The 17,160-nt window shown below is 43.8% G+C and overlaps 1 protein-coding gene and 1 long non-coding RNA gene across 7 annotated transcripts in view; one reads left to right on the forward strand and one right to left on the reverse strand.

Moving 5' to 3' along the window:
- Window positions 1–57: 57 nt before the first annotated feature.
- Window positions 58–12,860, reverse strand: LOC309519320. The gene is made up of 3 exons (XR_014213794.1): window positions 10,864–12,860; window positions 4,612–4,740; window positions 58–1,588 (listed from the first exon to the last, which is right to left on the reverse strand). It is a non-coding gene; the product is annotated as an uncharacterized lncRNA (long non-coding RNA).
- The window catches only part of MRTFB (myocardin related transcription factor B), a 92,227-nt gene continuing 83,609 nt past the window's right edge, over window positions 8,543–17,160 (forward strand). The window contains exon 1 of one of the 6 annotated variants that reach the window (XM_082200048.1): window positions 8,543–8,646. Coding sequence is in view for 1 of the 6 variants with exons in the window: in XM_082200043.1 (XP_082056169.1) it covers window positions 13,640–13,647 (8 nt within the window). In the remaining 5 variants the exon portion in view is untranslated. Of the gene's footprint in view, window positions 8,647–13,029; window positions 13,147–13,563; window positions 13,583–13,624; window positions 13,648–17,160 lie in introns of those variants that run through there. The other 5 variants (XM_082200045.1, XM_082200044.1, XM_082200047.1 and 2 more) reach the window with 5 other exon arrangements.

The raw sequence follows: 17,160 nt of genomic DNA on the forward strand, positions 1-17,160 counted from the left end.
TTCCAGAAACTACTCCTCTGTTCACGGAACTGATTAGAACAGGAGGGGGCTGACTTCTTTGCCTTTGTTTGCTTATTTACAAGAATTCCTGTTCCATCTGTTTCATGAGTCACTCTGTTTCTGGTGTTCAGGCTGTAGGTGCCATGGTTTATGTAGCCAAAACTGCATCACCCATGCACAAGAGGATAGGATCAGCAGGCTTGGCAAGAGCCTCAAGGCTTGCAAAAGTAATAAAAACATGTAGGGGGTCGGGGGGGGGGGAGACAACCCAATAGGGGGACTGCGAATGCTAGCTGACAGGTGGGTGGGGCTGGAATCCTAAACAGCAGTACTCACCCTGCAGTGTTTTGCCACAGCTCCTGCTTTTGTATTCACAAAGCAAATCTCAGAATCCTTTAACAATTATGGCATTACTGATTGGTGTTTAAACAATCCAAAGTCTGCTGTCTTAGTTAAGAACCTAGCCAGCACCTTGCAGATCAGACCGAGGTCTGCCTGGTCTAGCATTCCTTTGGAAGGATGTTGCTAGCAATCAACAAATAGGAGCTGTTCCAGATGCAATTGGTCAGTGGTCTGTGGTTTGCTTTTTTCTGTTGCAAAAAATCAATTCTCATTGAATTTGCTTCAAAGGGAATTTTTGGCATTACAGATTGCAGGAACAAAGAGCCTCAATTGATTAGGGATTGCAAGAGGGACAATAGCTTATATCCACCTTAACACACACACACACACACACACACACACACACACACACACCATCCTCATCCAGAATAAGTGTCTTGCATTTGCAGTTTGTGTGTGTCAGAGGAAAACTAGGGAGTGCAGAACTCTGCAGTTAAGGTCATGTGTAGTTTCCAATTTTAATTGCAAATACCAAAATGTGAAATTTCCAGTTTTAAGGCCTGGGCAAGTTCAGACAGGTATACTATTTTTATATGAAGCCTATCTGAACTAGGGATGGAAGAGAAATTTGATCCATTTTGCACTGAAAGGCAAAGCTACCTAATTCACACATCCTGAAACAAGATGAGAACCAAAACACAGCCATCCTTCAAAATTCACACTTATCTGAAATTTATGATGCAGTTCTCCAATCAAGCAAAGTTTACCAAAAACATTGCATATCAGGGGACAGTATGCATAACGATGAATGTATTCATGAAAATAACATACAAAAATGCATTATATTAGGGAAGATTCTTGTAAGGAATGTATATGTTAGTCAAAATGGCATACAAATGCATTAGGAGAAATTTGCCCTAAGATGCTGATGGATTTTCACGAGGGCTTTTTGTTTTTTTGTTTTGTTTTGTTTTTAAATCACACATTGTTGCAAAAATGTGAAGAACTGGATTTAAGATTGTAAAATTAGAAACTGAGAGAACCGGAATTGACTGATCTTTCCATTCTTCCTCTAAATGAAGTTGGGTAAGGATCATGCCTGCCTTTTAGTATTTTGATTAGGAACTGAAGAGTTGGGGCTTCTCCATCTTTCATTCTTGGAAGACTGCGGGGACATACAAGGAGCAGCACACGTCTTTGAGTGTTGTCTTTATTTTTAGCCCACAATCCAGTCTGCAAAAATTGCCTGTGTGGTAGTCATTAAACATTTAATTCTTGGACCCATTGAAACAGACTCCCCATCCCTACTCTGCACACATGCACTCCTGGTCAAAACATTTAAATTATCTGTGAAATATTTTGGCTTTAGTGGAAATCAAACAAAAATGTAAACTTGGGAGTTGAAAGATATCCACTTGGGGCTAGAGGACATGTTATTCCTAGCGGAATATTTCTGTGGATTTTTAATTCTATGTTGTAATAACCCTGAATTTCTTACAATTTTGAGTACCCTCCAGATGGTATATATTTGCAGATTTCTCCTTTTCAGAACTTATACCACAATAAAATGTGTTGCTCTTTTAAGGTACTACAAGGTACTTTTCAGAACTTATACCACAATAAAATGGGTTGCTCTTTTAAGGTACTACAAGACTCGTTGTTTTTTGAAGAGTTCCCTGTGTTTAACAGGATTATTATTTTTTAATACTTGCATTAATATTCAGTAACTATGGTCAGGAACAGAAGGATGATCTGTGTCCTGTCTTCATATAAAAGGAGGAAATGTCCGGAGCATGTGCAGTTTTGCATTTTAACTCGCCCCAAATCACAGCACCATCACAACTGCCTTGACGGTAAATCCGTTTCCTTGGGAATAAACAGCATTTTGCTGTAGAAAAAGGTCGTGACTTTTATGCAAAGTAGTGCCAAATCTCTTGTTCTGCAAGATGGAGGTGGGCAGACAAGCAGGTGGGCCAGTGGGCCAGGTAAGCTGCAGAGTAATAGGTGAGACAGAGCAGCTCCCCCACAACCATCCTGCTCTGATGCCATTGCCTGCTACTTGCATCTTCATTGCACTCGACTGCTGAGACAGAAATGGTGTTGGTATGAGCAGCTGTGGCAAGAGGAGGCTCTTGACAGGTGTGCAGGCCAATCCACCTGTGTAATATCACAGTGATGCCATGTGATTTACAGGTGCGTTGCCCAACCCACCTGTCAAAGCTGGCCTGCAAGGTGGAAATGATCCCTTGTCTAAGGGAATCAAGTGGTGGGGTTTGGGGTACTGGGAGGTGGAGGTTGGTGGAGCTGGGGAGAAATGTGAGCAGGGGCACAGCACCTAGAGCCCGTGTGCAACACCTTGTGCATTTGATGAAGTGCCATGATAAATTTGTCTTGATTTTAATGTGCTACGACGCTTTTAATTGATCTTAAGCTCTCCTGCATTTAAGAGAATGGGAAACGCCCCTTCCGCCTTAAGATGATACCATGCAGGGCAACTTACATTTTTAAAAAGCTCAAACAGGAGATACAAAAGACAAAACAAAAGCTTGTCGCCCTACAAAAAAAGTATTTGCTATCCAGTAAGGCACATAAAGAGATGGGCTCCGTCAAACTTTATGAGATCAAAGACTTCTATGACTAGGGTTTGACCACTGAGAACACTTCTTGCCCTTTAGAACCATTTGCCTGTGTGTACGCTAATGCATGCAGAATCAACTAGAACTCCTAGGGATTCATTCCTCCACCAAGATCTCAAAAGTCAGACATGCTATTGGACTCTCAGATATGCAATTGGACTCCCAGGTCCCATCAGCCCCAGCCACCTTGTTCATGGATGAGAGAGATGCAGTCTAACAGCAGCTGGGGAAGCACAGCTTCCCCACCCCTGCTTTAACCAGATCATGGTCCTTGCAATACAAAGATCTCAAGGCTAGCCCCTGTTAAATTTGACTCTCTAGTAGGAGGATTGTTCAGAATCCTAGTCGTCCCCTTCTATTTAAAGCTCCCACCGAGTGTGTGTCGTGCTCCCACCAGCCCACAGAGCCTTGCTAAATATTGCAATAGCACACTAAAAACAAAACTGAGACCATTAATCTAACTCATAACACAGTCCTTGTTTCTTCTTAATAGTTAGGAACAACACAGCATCTTGAAGATGTACCTACCCTCTGTACACTGAATGAAGGCAGGAGGACAGCACTTGGAAGCAGTGATACACTAGTCCTGTTCAAATGGGGGCTGCTTATTTATTGCCCTCGCCTTTTCTCCCGCTTCAGCTGGTGTAGAACCATGACAAATGGGCAGGGCCAACAAAGCCTAATAATAGGAGTTGGCACATCCCAAAGGCCAAAGGGGAAAAAAGGAGAGGAGGGGAGGAAGCATCCCACTGTAGGGACCTGCATCTGCAAATCCACAGGTCTGAAGAGAGGAACGTTTAAGCACAAGATCAGCTTTTCAATGGAAAAGAATGATCCACTTCAACTTGCATAATAGATGGTCTAAATAATGACACACACACAGTGTGCTGTAGGATTCCAAACATTACTTTTGCATAGCTGTCAACTTTCCCCCTTTTTTAAGGGAAATTCCCTTATACCGAATAGGATTCCTCGCAAGGAAAGGGAGAAGTTGACAGCTATGCTTTTGGTTTGGTTTGCATTATTCTATAGGCCTCCTCTTTTTAATACATACCAAAAAAATTCTCAAGGTCTTCCCATTCCCCAAGTTGTCCTCACCTTTGGTGAGATCCAGAAGAGCTCTTTTTCTGTTTGTTTCTTTATTTCTCCCCCTTATGTACATTTGTTCGTTTGATTCAAAATTAATTGAGGAGGGGAAATGGAATGGAGTTTCCTGTAAAAGGACATGGTTGGCTTCTCTCAAACTCCTGAACAGGAACCTCATGCTGCAACACGTTCTTGCACGTCCCGCTTAAGAACACTTTCTTTTGAGTAAGCCCTGTTGGACTCAGTGGGGCTTCCTTCCCACTGCATAGGATCAGGACGCAGAAAGTGTTCTGGAAGAACCTCAAAGAGAAAGTATTGTGACTCATACTATAAATGCAAAAGGCACTGCCTTCAACAAGAGGCTACTAGTCTACCGATAATGAATATCTTCCAGAAATCAAGAGGCAAAACTGTGTTCCATTGTTTGGTTAACATTAACAGACTACAGCTCTGGGTTCCTCTTAAAAATTACCTCACTATTTATTCTGGGTCTGGTCTGCAAATAAAACAGTTTCTATATATAAAGCAGGAGTTGTTCTTAGCTTACGTTTCCAGGCGTCATTTTCATAGATACAAAGTCTCATATTACCAGCGCAGAGAAGTCACGCCTGCTGGTGTGTAAGAACTGTTGTTGATTTAAGGCAGCTTCCCCAGTGACATTTCTCAAGAGCAAATCCTGTGGAAGAAAAGGAGTACAAATACTTTAAAAGTTTTTAATGCAGTTATGCATGTGGCTGACCTGTGAAATGCAATGCATTCAGCTGGGTAAAGGGTCACCACTCTTGGGGGGCCTGTTGGGGCCTTTGGGAATTTTAAGAATGGGTACCAGTCATGTAATACAATGCAAAATGCCCATAGTGGGATATGTAACATAACATAAAATGGCTGCCACACCTAAAAGAGCAGAAAAAGAGGACAACACAATGGTGTGCTAGTGCCCCCCTCATCGGCTATCCCCATCAGGTGGGGTGGGGGGAACTTATACTACCTCAGCTACCGCCATGTTTGCCCCAGAGATATGCTCTTTGCACCTCTCTTCATGTCAGAATGCAGACTCTCCAAGGGCCCCAATTTTCCAGGGACAGACCCAGATTTATAGAAGCCATCCTGGTTTCTGATTTGATCCTGGAATGTTCCGCTTTTACTTAGGATGTCCCGATTTCTGGGGTCTTGGGGACAAATTCAAGATGGCAGTCAGAAGCTGCTCAGCCCCATAATGCCAATATCTCTTCGTGTGTGAGGGGGATGGCATGTGTCCAGCACCTGCCCGGGCATGCCTTGTGCTAACACTGGGCTTGTCCACTACACAACTATTTTAGGGAAAGGTCGTCACTCAGTGGTAGAGTATCTGCTTTGAATACAGAAGGTCCCAGGTGCAGTTCTCAGCATCTCCCTATAGGGCTGGGAAAGACTCCCTGCTTGAAACCCTGGAGAGCTGCTGCCAGTCAGTGTAGACAAGATTGAGTTAGATGGACTAATGGTCTGACTTTGTAGAAGACTGCTTCTGGTGTTCCTATGTACTTGCAAGTATGTCTAACTGGGAGCTCTGATGCAGTGACTGTGTAACTTAGCCTTACTCTAACTAGAAGCAGACTTGCAGCCCCACTCTGAATTTAAATACTTATAGGACTGCCTATAGTCCAGTGCATTAGATGAGATTATTTTATATTCAGAGACTGCTGATGGCCAGTTGCTGCAATCGCTTGTGTTCCTCCTTCTAACAATGTTGAGCTGGTAAAAAAAATGTGCCAATAACACTTTCTGTTCATGTATTAAATAGATTGAAAAATGCCTCCCATTTATAATCTTTGTGCAGTTAGAACAGGGAAAACATCTTTGCTATTAATAGCAGATGGCAAGCTAAAAAGATGTGATAAAAGCTTCATAACTCATCTCTTCTGAACAATGTCAACCTGTCGTGTCTAACAGTGAAATCCGGACTGGGCCAGTTACCAACATCCTGACTGGTCACTATGAAAACAACTGCAGTCCAAGTTCATCTAGACAGCAAACTGGATTGAATTCACTCTGGATAAGATGCCACACTAAAAAAACAAAAAACAAAAAACAAAAAAAAAACCAAGGGGGGGGGGAGTACTATAGCACCACTAGAGGAGTGACAGCTAAAAAAAAGTTAGCGCTGTATATCCGAGGGGTAAACTGGGCTTAGTTTTCTCTTAGGATGCTTGTTCTGTTTTTCATTTTGTTGCTAGGACTGAGTGTTCTCTTCGTTTTGCTAAAGCCTCCATGCAAAACCTTTCAATTCAGCTGAGAAAGAAGATATAAAAGCTGTTCATTAAAAAAAAAAAAGTTTGGCACCAGAGTTGTACTTAAAGTAAACTAAACCTCAAAGTATTTGAACTTCTTTTCCCCTGGTATCCTGGCTGTTATAAAATGTATTTCCATTATTATCATGTTCCAGTGACCTGCGTGATACTCAGTTCTGCATGGATTTCTGCTACTCCAATGGGATTGCTCTTCCCTGCAGCCCCCCACATGTTGACCAAATCTGCTGCAAAGGCAGGGGTGGGGACCCTGCAGAACAATTTGGGGGGCTGCAGAGGATAGAAAAGAGAAGGGAAATCCAGTCACACGTCATTGGATATCACTCTCTATACTTTCTTTTACAAGTATTTATTGATTTAGATTTATTTGGAGCACCTCCTAACATTAATCAGTTGGCATGGAAGAATCTCATGCATTTTGGTTTCTTCAGTTTCTCATTTTTCCAGTCCTACGTTTAGATCCCTACATTTCCATACATGGGTGTAGCCAAGAGGGGGCAGCTGTCCCTCATAATCAATAAAAATCAATTAAAATACATAGCAACCTGAGGTTCTCCCCCCCCCAACAAAAGGCCTGCCCCCCAACAAAAATTCTGGTTATGCCCATGTTTCCATACCAGTTTGCAATTTTTGTTTTCAAGTTCCCATTAAAATTCTTCAGCCTTTTTTTGTGAATGTATCCTACTATATACTGTATACATTTTTATATGTGATTTTGTCTAATATACACATTTTTTGCAAAGCATTTCAACCTAACATGCATTTTTGTATGTTATTGTTGCTAATGTGTGCCTTTATATGCACATTTTACCCTAGCATGTGCGTTTTCATACATATTACTTGGCTGCAGAACCGCGTTGCAAAATTCTAATAAGCTAATTTCAAATGACAGTTTTGTCTCTGTTTGCATATCGTTTCAGAATTAGAAGTGCAGAATTAGACAAGTTTGCCCTCAGATGTGAACGGAATAGAATTTCTCCCCCATCCCTATTACCAGAGAACATTTTTCTTTTGATATCATTCCTTCTATTTCCAATGTTCAGGCTGTGAGCGCCGCTCCTTGTGTAGCCAAGAGTACCACACACATACACATGAGCGGAGGTATCAGTAGGGTTGGTGGAACTCCAAGACTTTCAGAAATATTAAAAAATAGGAGTGGGAGGTACACCAAAAACAGTATGATGAAGATTGATTTTGCTCAGTGGACACAGAATGCTGACTATTTTGTGTAGAAAATGAGTGGTGGTTGTTGGTGGAACGGATGGGATTCTAAGCAGCAGCATTCCACACAACAATACTTTGTTGCCTCTCCCTCTTGTTATTTGTGGAATCTCTAAAGCTGTGTTTGAAGCAAATATCCAGCCCTGTCTGATATCTATTTATTCTGAGATATCTAATGTGGTGCCCTCCAAATGTTCTGGACTACAACTCCCATCATACCATGACCATTGGTCATGCAGGGGCTATAGTCCAACATCTGGAGGGTTACTCCTGGAGTAATTAGAAACAGTGAAGAGTTTGCTTTTGTTGTTTCTTCCTCCTTCCCAACCTCTTTTCCTTCTGTGCTGTGTCTTTTAAATTGTAAGTGGGAGGTCAGTGACTGCTGATCGGTTACATTTGCAAGCCACTCTGGAAATTTTTTTCAGCTAAAGCACATGATTAAACACTTTAAATAAACACGAGGCACAGGTTTTCCCTGGCCACTAATATTGGTCCCCAGTGTCTTGTCTACTCCAGGTGGCAACCTTGTTGTCATGAACTGGCAGGAAGGAGGAAGAGGATCCTAGCGAGAGGTGTAGCTGGGACTGGGACACACCGGGGCAAGCTGGGGATGGGGAAGGAGATGTTGGTGTAGTAGGAAGTACTCACAAGGTGATGGAGGATGACGAGGGGATGGGGGCCAGTGCACAGGACCCAGTGCCACAGGACCCATCACCAGAGCCAGAGGGGCCCCTGTCCCCATGAACACAGCGGGCTCTAAGGCATTGGGAGCAGCAGAAGTGGTGCTCCACGAGATTAATGCAGGCAATGGTCCACAGCCCAGCTCCCTAGCTGGCCAGGTCGGGCTTGCTAGCTCTGGGAGAAAGTGTGTGATTCCTCAGCTGGAGTAGGCTTGGAAGACTTGAGGGTCACATGCCACATCATGCCCAGATGCTGCAATCAGCATGCAAGGTATAAAAAAGGCAGCATGTTGATGGCTCTTGGCTTTGATGCTTCAGGATCTCTGTTGGACTGCTTCCGGTTGGACATGTGGATTGACCCTGGTCTGGGGACTTGACATACTGACTTGCTTCCAGGTAGGCTAGGGGTTCAGGATACTTGCCTAATTAACCACCAATGGACCCTGTGAGAGCTAGCATACATATTGTTAGAGATTTGGAGTAAAGCCTATGAATTAGTAACTGCCAGGGTTTTGATTAATGCTTTGGGCCATGCTGTAAGATTTGGACTCTCTCCATGCAGACTGAGGGTGTAAATAGATGAGTAAATCCTATTTCTTAAAGCATGACAGCCTCCATTGTGTCTTCTGTTCTCCAAAGGGACACAGACCCTGTGTGAGCGTCTGAGATCCCATGTGCTCTTGCCATGGCTTGGCAGAGAGAGGGACTGGCACTGGGCTTATGTAACAATAATTTTGTAATTGATTCAGAAAGTGGTAATTGCAGCTCTAGAACCCAGGAAAGCTTTCCATGGTCACTATGATCATGTAATCTTTTCATGGTTGCTATGACAATGAGGTTCTGAGCTGGTTTGACCAATTGTGAAGCAGGCTGGAGGTTCTGAACTTGCTCATTGACTTTTTGAACTTGACTGCAGGCAGACATCCTTTCAAGTTCTTGCTAGTTGGTCCCTGTTGCATCAACTTCAGTTCCAGTGTGGCTGCAACTGAGCTCATTGATGCTTACAAATCATGGAACTTGAAAGACTGCTCAGAGTGTTGACCACCCAGCCACAGACATGAAGGGAAAACAGACCACCTGTATCAGAAAATTTGAGAGTAGATTCTGGCCCCACTGGGATGCCCAAATACAGCGCTAAGCTAGCCAGTCTCTCTCTCCTGATCTGGATGGATTCCTACTCTTTTGAACAATGTCCAAAGTGATGTCTTTGCTTCCATGTACCCATGCTTCCTACTGTGAGGTGCAAGATCCAGCTCCTCATATTCTTATTCAGTACCATCAACACACATTTACAGAGTTTAACAGACTTCTGTAAACAAAAATAAAAAAGATCTCTCTGTTCCAAAGGAGCTTTCAATATAAATTATGAGGGTGGGAAGTCAACCTTGCCTGCTTACCCACCATTGGACCCTGAGCTACCAAACTTGTATTGATTCAAAAAGTGGCAGTTGCAGCTCTGGATTTGAGGGTAGTGTATGTTTACATGGTCACTGTGACAATTATGTTCCAATCTAGCCCAGCCCATTATGAAACTGAGTGCAGGTTCCAATGTTTCTGATTACATTTAAAATCTCCTATAAACTTCTTCAGTGCAGGGAGAAGTTATATAGAAAATGATATATTCAGGATCAGGAGCACTTAAAACCTCCTGGACTCTCAAGTTGGCTGCCCAGCAACCAGAAACACAGGATATCCATTAGTAGTATTATCAGTGCCACACTTTTATCTACTGCTTTTATTTATGTGCTTTAAATGTATGCATCTCCTCCCACCCAACTTTTTTTGGGTAGTATTTGTGAATAAAAAGAAACAAAAGGACCAGGATGCTATACCATCTTTGGCAAGGATTAGAAAATGGGATTGCCTAATTATATATACTCCAGGGTAAAACACTCATGGAACATTTCCCCATTCCATATGTATGGTTTCTTTTTCTGAGATCTAATAATACACCTTTTATCTTGATTTTGGTTTTGGAAACTGGAAACTGGCTCCATACTTTCTTTTGAGAAGCCCGTTTAGTTCTGCAATAAAGTCAGGTTATTTTCTTATGATTATTTTTGGAAAAACACAATTGTTAAGGACTTAAAGGAGACTCAATGGTAATACTTTTGTTTACAGAAATGCTAAACTAATCTGGCTGCTTTCCTCTGGACATTTTCTTCAAGCTCTTGCACATAGTTTGTCAGCATAACTAATGCTAAATTCAACTGCATTTTCCATCAGGAACACACCACTTTGGGGGTTATTTGGTCTGAAACAGATGTACAAGTGGGGATCTGTAACAAAATGCTTTGTATCCTAATAGCTAAGATCCCTTCCAGACGTCCTTTTTATTGTGTATTCATTGTGATTTGTGCTCATCATGCTTTTGGGGAAGTAACACGCAACCCCACTTTCAATATTGTTTGAGCTTGTAAACATTTGGGGTGGCGACTCTGTTTCATTTCCAATCACTGCATATTCCGTATCACATATTTTATTTTTAGACTTGCTTGTGCTATGCTGCTGTCCCTCCAGATAATAATAATGTAGTAGCACTGGGGAAACACTGTAGAAAAACCTAAAGCAGAATAAATCCACTATTATTGCATCCATCTCAATAGGATTTACCTCTGAACAAACATGTGTGGGGTTTCATTGCTGGTAACCAAAAGAAGTTCACGATCTCTTAGCCTAACCAACCTAAAAAAAAAAAAAAATCAAAGGGGAAGAACCCCAGCTCTGTGGAGGAGTGGGCAGGTGTTTAAAATGCAGTAAATACTGTTATAGAGGGTTCTTAAACCATAGAAATTTAAAAATGGTAGGATTTTGATTATTTGGAGTACTGAAGGGAAGATTGCAGGCGAGTGGGCAAAATACAGGCTAAGCTTGCTTTCCACCTGGGATAGAGGCATTAACATGACAAAAGGTGTTGATGGCCCACCTGAGAGCAATCTTGGGCCTGGGCAGACTGCCAGAGTAACTGAGTGTGAAGAAACAGGAAAAGAGTGTCTTTAGCAAGGTGTGCTGGGAACAAGGGGGAGAAAAAAGGGAGCGATTGATCTTGGGCAGACTGGCTGGGAGAGACGCCTTTGACTCCAGTGCTGCACTGCTGTGGGGAACAAACTCCTCTTGAAATGAACATATGTAAGATCTGGACTCCCTCCATGTGGACTGTAGGTGTAAATATGTGAATAAATAATATTTCTTAAAGCTACAACAGTTTCTGCCATGCGTTAAATTTTCCAAGAGAACATAGACTCTGTGTTAGTGCCTGGAACTGCCTGGAATATTGCAAAGAGTGGGGGTGGGGGCATCCAACTTTTGTGACAGGAAAGGTAAGAAATGGAGGATATAGGCTGGGTATTGGAGCTAAGCAAATAACCAACTCAAATTAACATATGTATTTGTAGTCAAGTGAAATGGCTATTTGATTTTAAAAATAAAGTGCCCAACATTTACAAGACACTCCTTTGGATTCCATGACAAAAGAAATACAGGATCTAAATGTAAGTAAATAATAGCCTTGACCACTATGCTTTTAAAAATTAACAACCAAACAACCCTTAGTTTTGTACAGTCGCTATCACAGATAAGACAGCCACTGGTCTCTGGCAAGGTCTCAAACCCCTTTGTAACATCTGTGTGACAGGAAGGAATTCATTAGGCACAGCATTTCCTGGCTCAGTGCTGGTTAACAATAGGAAAATTTTGCTGCTTGAAAGTGTTCTAACCACATAGATTTATGAAAATATGAAGGCTGGAGGAAAATTTCACCTTTAACTGCACTGTCTGTGGATTAAAACAGGAAGGGGAAAGAGGAGGCAACTAATTTGCAGTATGTGACCCTGAGCATGGGCAGGTTTGTAGCACTTTTGAAAGATTTGCGGCATCTATTTTTCTGCCCTGAAGCAAGGTCCTGAGGCCACCAGAGCAACAGGCCGCAACAGGCGAGATTCAATGCCAGCCCTACTCAGAGGAAACCCATTGAAATTAATGGACACAGCCCATTAATTTCAGTGGGTCTACTCCTGGTAGGACTGTTGGCTACACAGCCAAATCTCTTAAAACGCAATCCTAACCAGTTCTGGTGAAAAGGAAATTCTGTTAGTTTTTTAAGTTTTCAAAACTTTTATTATGAAGTTAAAATAACAATCCAGTTAAGAAATATGAAATAAAAAGCCCCCCTTTAACATCGAATTCACTGTGTAGTCTTATGAGAAAGTTATGAGGTAATGGCTGGGAACCCTTGTTTGTTCGTTCGTTCGTTCCATTTTCTCCCTTTATTGTACATCCTATTAAATTCAATGCTGCTCTCTCCCAGGTAAACGGGGTTAGGGGTTGCAGCTTGAGCCATTTAAAGGTGCCACAAGCCTTTCCTCGCACGCTCCTAAACATTTCGTTTATACGCATTTTTGTTTCGTGAGGTAAGAGGGAAACGCTTTAAAGAAGCTTCCCAAGTGTGAGGTGGCTCCGGCTGGCATTACTGGCAACTTCGCGCAACTTGTGCCAACTCGCCTCAGAAAGTTACAAAAGAAGCAGGAGGTGGAAAGGGGTGTGTGTGAAAAAAGGTGGGAAAACACCCGGATGGAAGAGGTGGCGCCAAGGGCAGCTCTCTCCCCACCCCCCTCTCCCCGAGGAAAGCCAACGGTTTTAGCGCGAAGGAGCGTCGCGTGCCTTCCCCTCCGCAAACACCTTTGCCCGCTTGGCGCTCCTGCGCTGAACCGACGCCCAATCAGCCGAGCGCGCTGGGTCTCCCCGCCACGCCCACCAACGCACTCCCCCCCCCCGGCTCTCTCGCGCACGGTGCTCTCCCCTCTCACCCCACCTCCTCCTCCTCTCACTCGACTTTTGTAAACTCTCGCCGCCAAAGCTCGCGAGAGGACATGTCCGCGGCTGTAGCGTCCAGAGAGGGTGAGTGAGGGGCGGACTTCGGGTTCGCGGCGGGGTTCAGCTGACGAAGGGGAGGAGAGGGCGTAATGTGTGTAACTCTATATATTTGAGAGAAATTATTTTCCCCCTCTTTCCCATCTTTTCCGTTCTCCGCCTCCCCCCCACATGACGGCGGTGGCAGCGCAGGCTTGAGGCGAAGGGTCGCGGTTGGGCGGGGGGCGGGGTGGAGCAGGGGGCGACGTTTTTCCCCCGGGCGCGCGCGCACGCGACACGCAGCCGTTCCGCGGTCTTGGTTGTTTGCGCGAGCGCCTGCAGATTGTGACCTCGGGGTCCAGGGGGCGGGGCTTCCAGGAGGCTGCGAACTCCGCAGGGACCCTCCCCAGAAGTGGCTGCATTTCTAGAGCCGGCAAAATTGCCGCCGGGGTCGTGTCAGCGCGGGTTAGGCTTACATACGTGTGTATGCGTGTGCCAGCACGCGCGCCGCAGGGTCTTAATTTTCGGGTTCTGTGGTACTATGACAAGGTGCGGGGAGGGGAAGAGGTGGAACCACTAGGTAGGATGGCGCCCTCCCCAAAAGTCAGCAGGACCGATCATGGGCATCGGCTGTTTTAGGGCCGACAGTGACCTACCTGCTGTACCTGGAAACTCAAGGGAAAGGGTCGTAACGCAGTAGTACTGCATCTGCGAGCATCTCCAGATCGGGATGGGAACAGGGCTGCCAGCCTGAATAATTTTTTGGGGGGGTAGGTAAACACTGCCCTGCATAATAGATGGGGTGCACCACAACGTTTGCCCATCAACTGGGGGGGTGCTAGCACCCTCAAATATTTTGTTTGGGGAAGGTGAAAGGACCTTGGCCCCCAGGAGTTGGCTCCTTTTGGTGGGGAAGTCTCCTGCCTGAGAATCATTGCCAGTCATGGTAGACACTTCTGAGCTAGATGGGCCAGTGGTTTGTCTCAGAATAAGGCAACTTCTAGTATTCCTGTTCTTGCATCCTTCAGGAATGGTAGCAGAGTTTTAAAACACACACATGTAGAGTGTCATAATCATAATAGACCATGGCACATAAGGAGAGCTTTGCTGGGACAGGCCAATTACCTGTACTGGTCCAGCATCCTATTCTTGCAGTGGCCAGCCACATGCCATGGGAAACCTGTAAACAGGACCTGAGCGCAACACTACTCTCAATTCCTGTGGTTTCAAGCACAGTACAGTACAGTATTTAGAAGCAAACTGCCTCCAGCATAATGTAGTGCAGGGATAGTCAACACGGAACCTTCCACATTTTGTTAGATATACTCCAAATCCTGTCAGCTCCAGCTAGCATGGCCAATGGCAAGGATAGTGGGAGTTGTAGTCCAGCATCATGTGGAGGCCACTGTGTTGGCTGTTTCTGATTTAGAAGTTAGAATGACCAGGGTTCAAGTCCCCAGCTACACTCTTGCAAGGTGTTGTGAGGATCATACAGAGAGAGCAAGCACAGTGTACATTGCCTCCAAACAGAGATGGGACTGGATAAAATGTAACAAGTAAAGTAAAATAAATTTATGGTGTACTTTTAGTATTCAAAAAGTACTTTTTATACAACAGGACAAATATATTCATTACTTGTCTAGTGAATGACTTGTGAGCCTGTCCCTTCAAAAGATGAGAATTTTTCATTGGGACTAGGGAATCCTGAAATATTTCAGTTCACATTGTTTGGAAAAGTCTATATCTAGTGTATGGAAAATATACAAGTAGCTATTTTTCAGTAACAATATTAACCCTAATGCTTGAGAATTTTAAATGAACAATTTTGTGTCAGTGGAAGTTTTGCCATTTTACATGGAGTTGCAAGGGGAAGAAAATCACTGCAATCAGTATGAAGGGAACTATGTGCTTTCTGTTGAATTCTCTGGGGCCCTGTGTTTCTGTTCTCTTAATTTCCTCAACAATTTGCCTGTGCTCTTTACTTAGGAAAGTAGCGCTACCACTTTATTCACCTGATTTGGCCCTGATCTAGCTGTTTGCATGTGTAGCATTGGGTGCTAACAGCCAGAGCTGTATGCATCCATATGTACTCAGATTAGCAGTGATATGACTGACCACTGAGACTGTGGATACCTCAGTTGGTAGAGTGTGATACTCTTAATCTTGAGGTCGTGGGCTTAAGCCGCGTGCTGGCCAAAAAGATTCCTACATTGCAGGGGGTTGGACTAAATGACCCTTGGGAATATCTTCCAACTCTGCCAGTCTATGATTCTATGAAAAGGTGGGGAGCCGAATCTAAATGTCTGCATCCCTCAAGACACAATCTTAGCACTAATGGAATACAGATTGGGGCGGGGTAGAGATGGCCTGCTGCTGTGACAGTATTGCTTTTCCCTCTTGTCTTAAACTGAGGTTTATAACTTTCACTTGCGTTATCAAAATATCTTTTTCTTTTTTCATTTGTGAGAGGTGGGGGATTTATTCTATTTCACTGATTAAGAGGGAGATACACAGCCTTTAAGGGAAAGTCCATAAAATAACAGGGACATTGCTGCAGTGGGAGGGACTAGCTTTATTACTTTTTTGTCTGAAACTTTTATTATACCAGTTAGGGTTACTATAACTGTAAAATCACTGCAATAAAATGAATAATAAATTCACAGAATTGTAGAGCTGGAGCGGATCTTGAGAGTCATCCAGACTAACAACCTGCAATGCAGGAATCTCAACTAAAGTATCAATGACAGAGAGTCCACCACCTTCTGAGGGAGTCTGTTCCATTGTCGAACAGATCTTACTGTCAGAAAGTTATTCCCAATGTTTAGTCAGAATCTCCTTTATTGTAACTTGAAGCCATTGGTTCGAGTCCTACTCCCTGGAGCAGAAGAAGCGCTTGCTCAATCTTCCATGTGACAGCCCTTTAGATATTTGAAGATGGCTATCATATCTCCTACCAGTCTCCTCTTTTCAAGACTGAACATACACAACTCCCTCATAAGGTTTGGCTTCCAGACCCTTGGTTGCCCTCCTCTGCACATGTTCCAGCTTGTCAATATCCTTCTTAAATTGTGGCATCCAGAGCTGGGAACAGTACTCCAGGTGTGGTCTGACCAAAGCAGAATAGAGCAGTACTAGGACTTTCCTTGATCTGGACACTGTACCACTTCTGTACTTTTACATCTTCTCCACACAGAGTACCTACTGCTTGCTTGTTCTTCCTCTTGTTTTGAACATAGCCAAAAATTATTGTTTTTAACCTCTCATGCAAGCCTGAGCTCGTTATGCCTGACCTTCTCCCTGCCACTGCTGGCTACTTCATGATTTCAGCTTTCTTCCATTTCTTATACAGGCCCTTCTTACATCTCAGCTCAGCTGTAAATGCAGCTATAGTGGTTTCTTCAGATGCCTTCCACTTTCCTTTCTTGTTGGAATTATCTGCACTTGTGCTTTCAATATTTCACCTTTAAGAAACCCCCTTCTCTTTGAGTATTTCTGACCATGGGATCTCATCCAGTAGTTCCTTAAACTGTACTGAACATTGAGTTTCCAGTGTGAGAACAACTCATGTCCCATTCCCTTCCCAATTCCCAGATTTCTGTACAGTGGTACCTCGGGTTACGTATGCTTCAGGTTACATACGCTTCAGGTTGCAGACTCTGCTAACCCAGAAATATTACCTCGGGTTAAGAACTTTGCTTCAGGATGAGAACAGAAATTGTGCAGCAGCGGCAGTAGAAGGCCCCATTAGCTAAAGTGGTGCTTCAGGTTAAGAACAGTTTCAGGTTAAGAACAGACCTCCAGAACAAATTAAGTTCTTAACTCGAGGTATCCCTGTATTCTGTAAAAGAGGCAGCTGGATTGCTCCAGTGGATGTATTTGTCACTTTTGAATTGAGGAAGAGAGCCAAAAAGGACATCCTCTGGCTTGCTCCTTGGTTTAAACTGTCCCGGTCACGCCCCCCGGCCAGCGGATAGGCTGGCTGGGCTCTGACATGGCCGGGATCCCTCAGGCAATGGGGGACAGAGTCCTCCGCCCCCAGTGGGAAGTGGGTGGCCACATGGT

Source organism: Podarcis vaucheri (assembly GCF_965113315.1).
Source record: "Podarcis vaucheri genome assembly, chromosome: 14".
Taxonomy (NCBI): Eukaryota; Metazoa; Chordata; class Lepidosauria; order Squamata; family Lacertidae; genus Podarcis; species Podarcis vaucheri.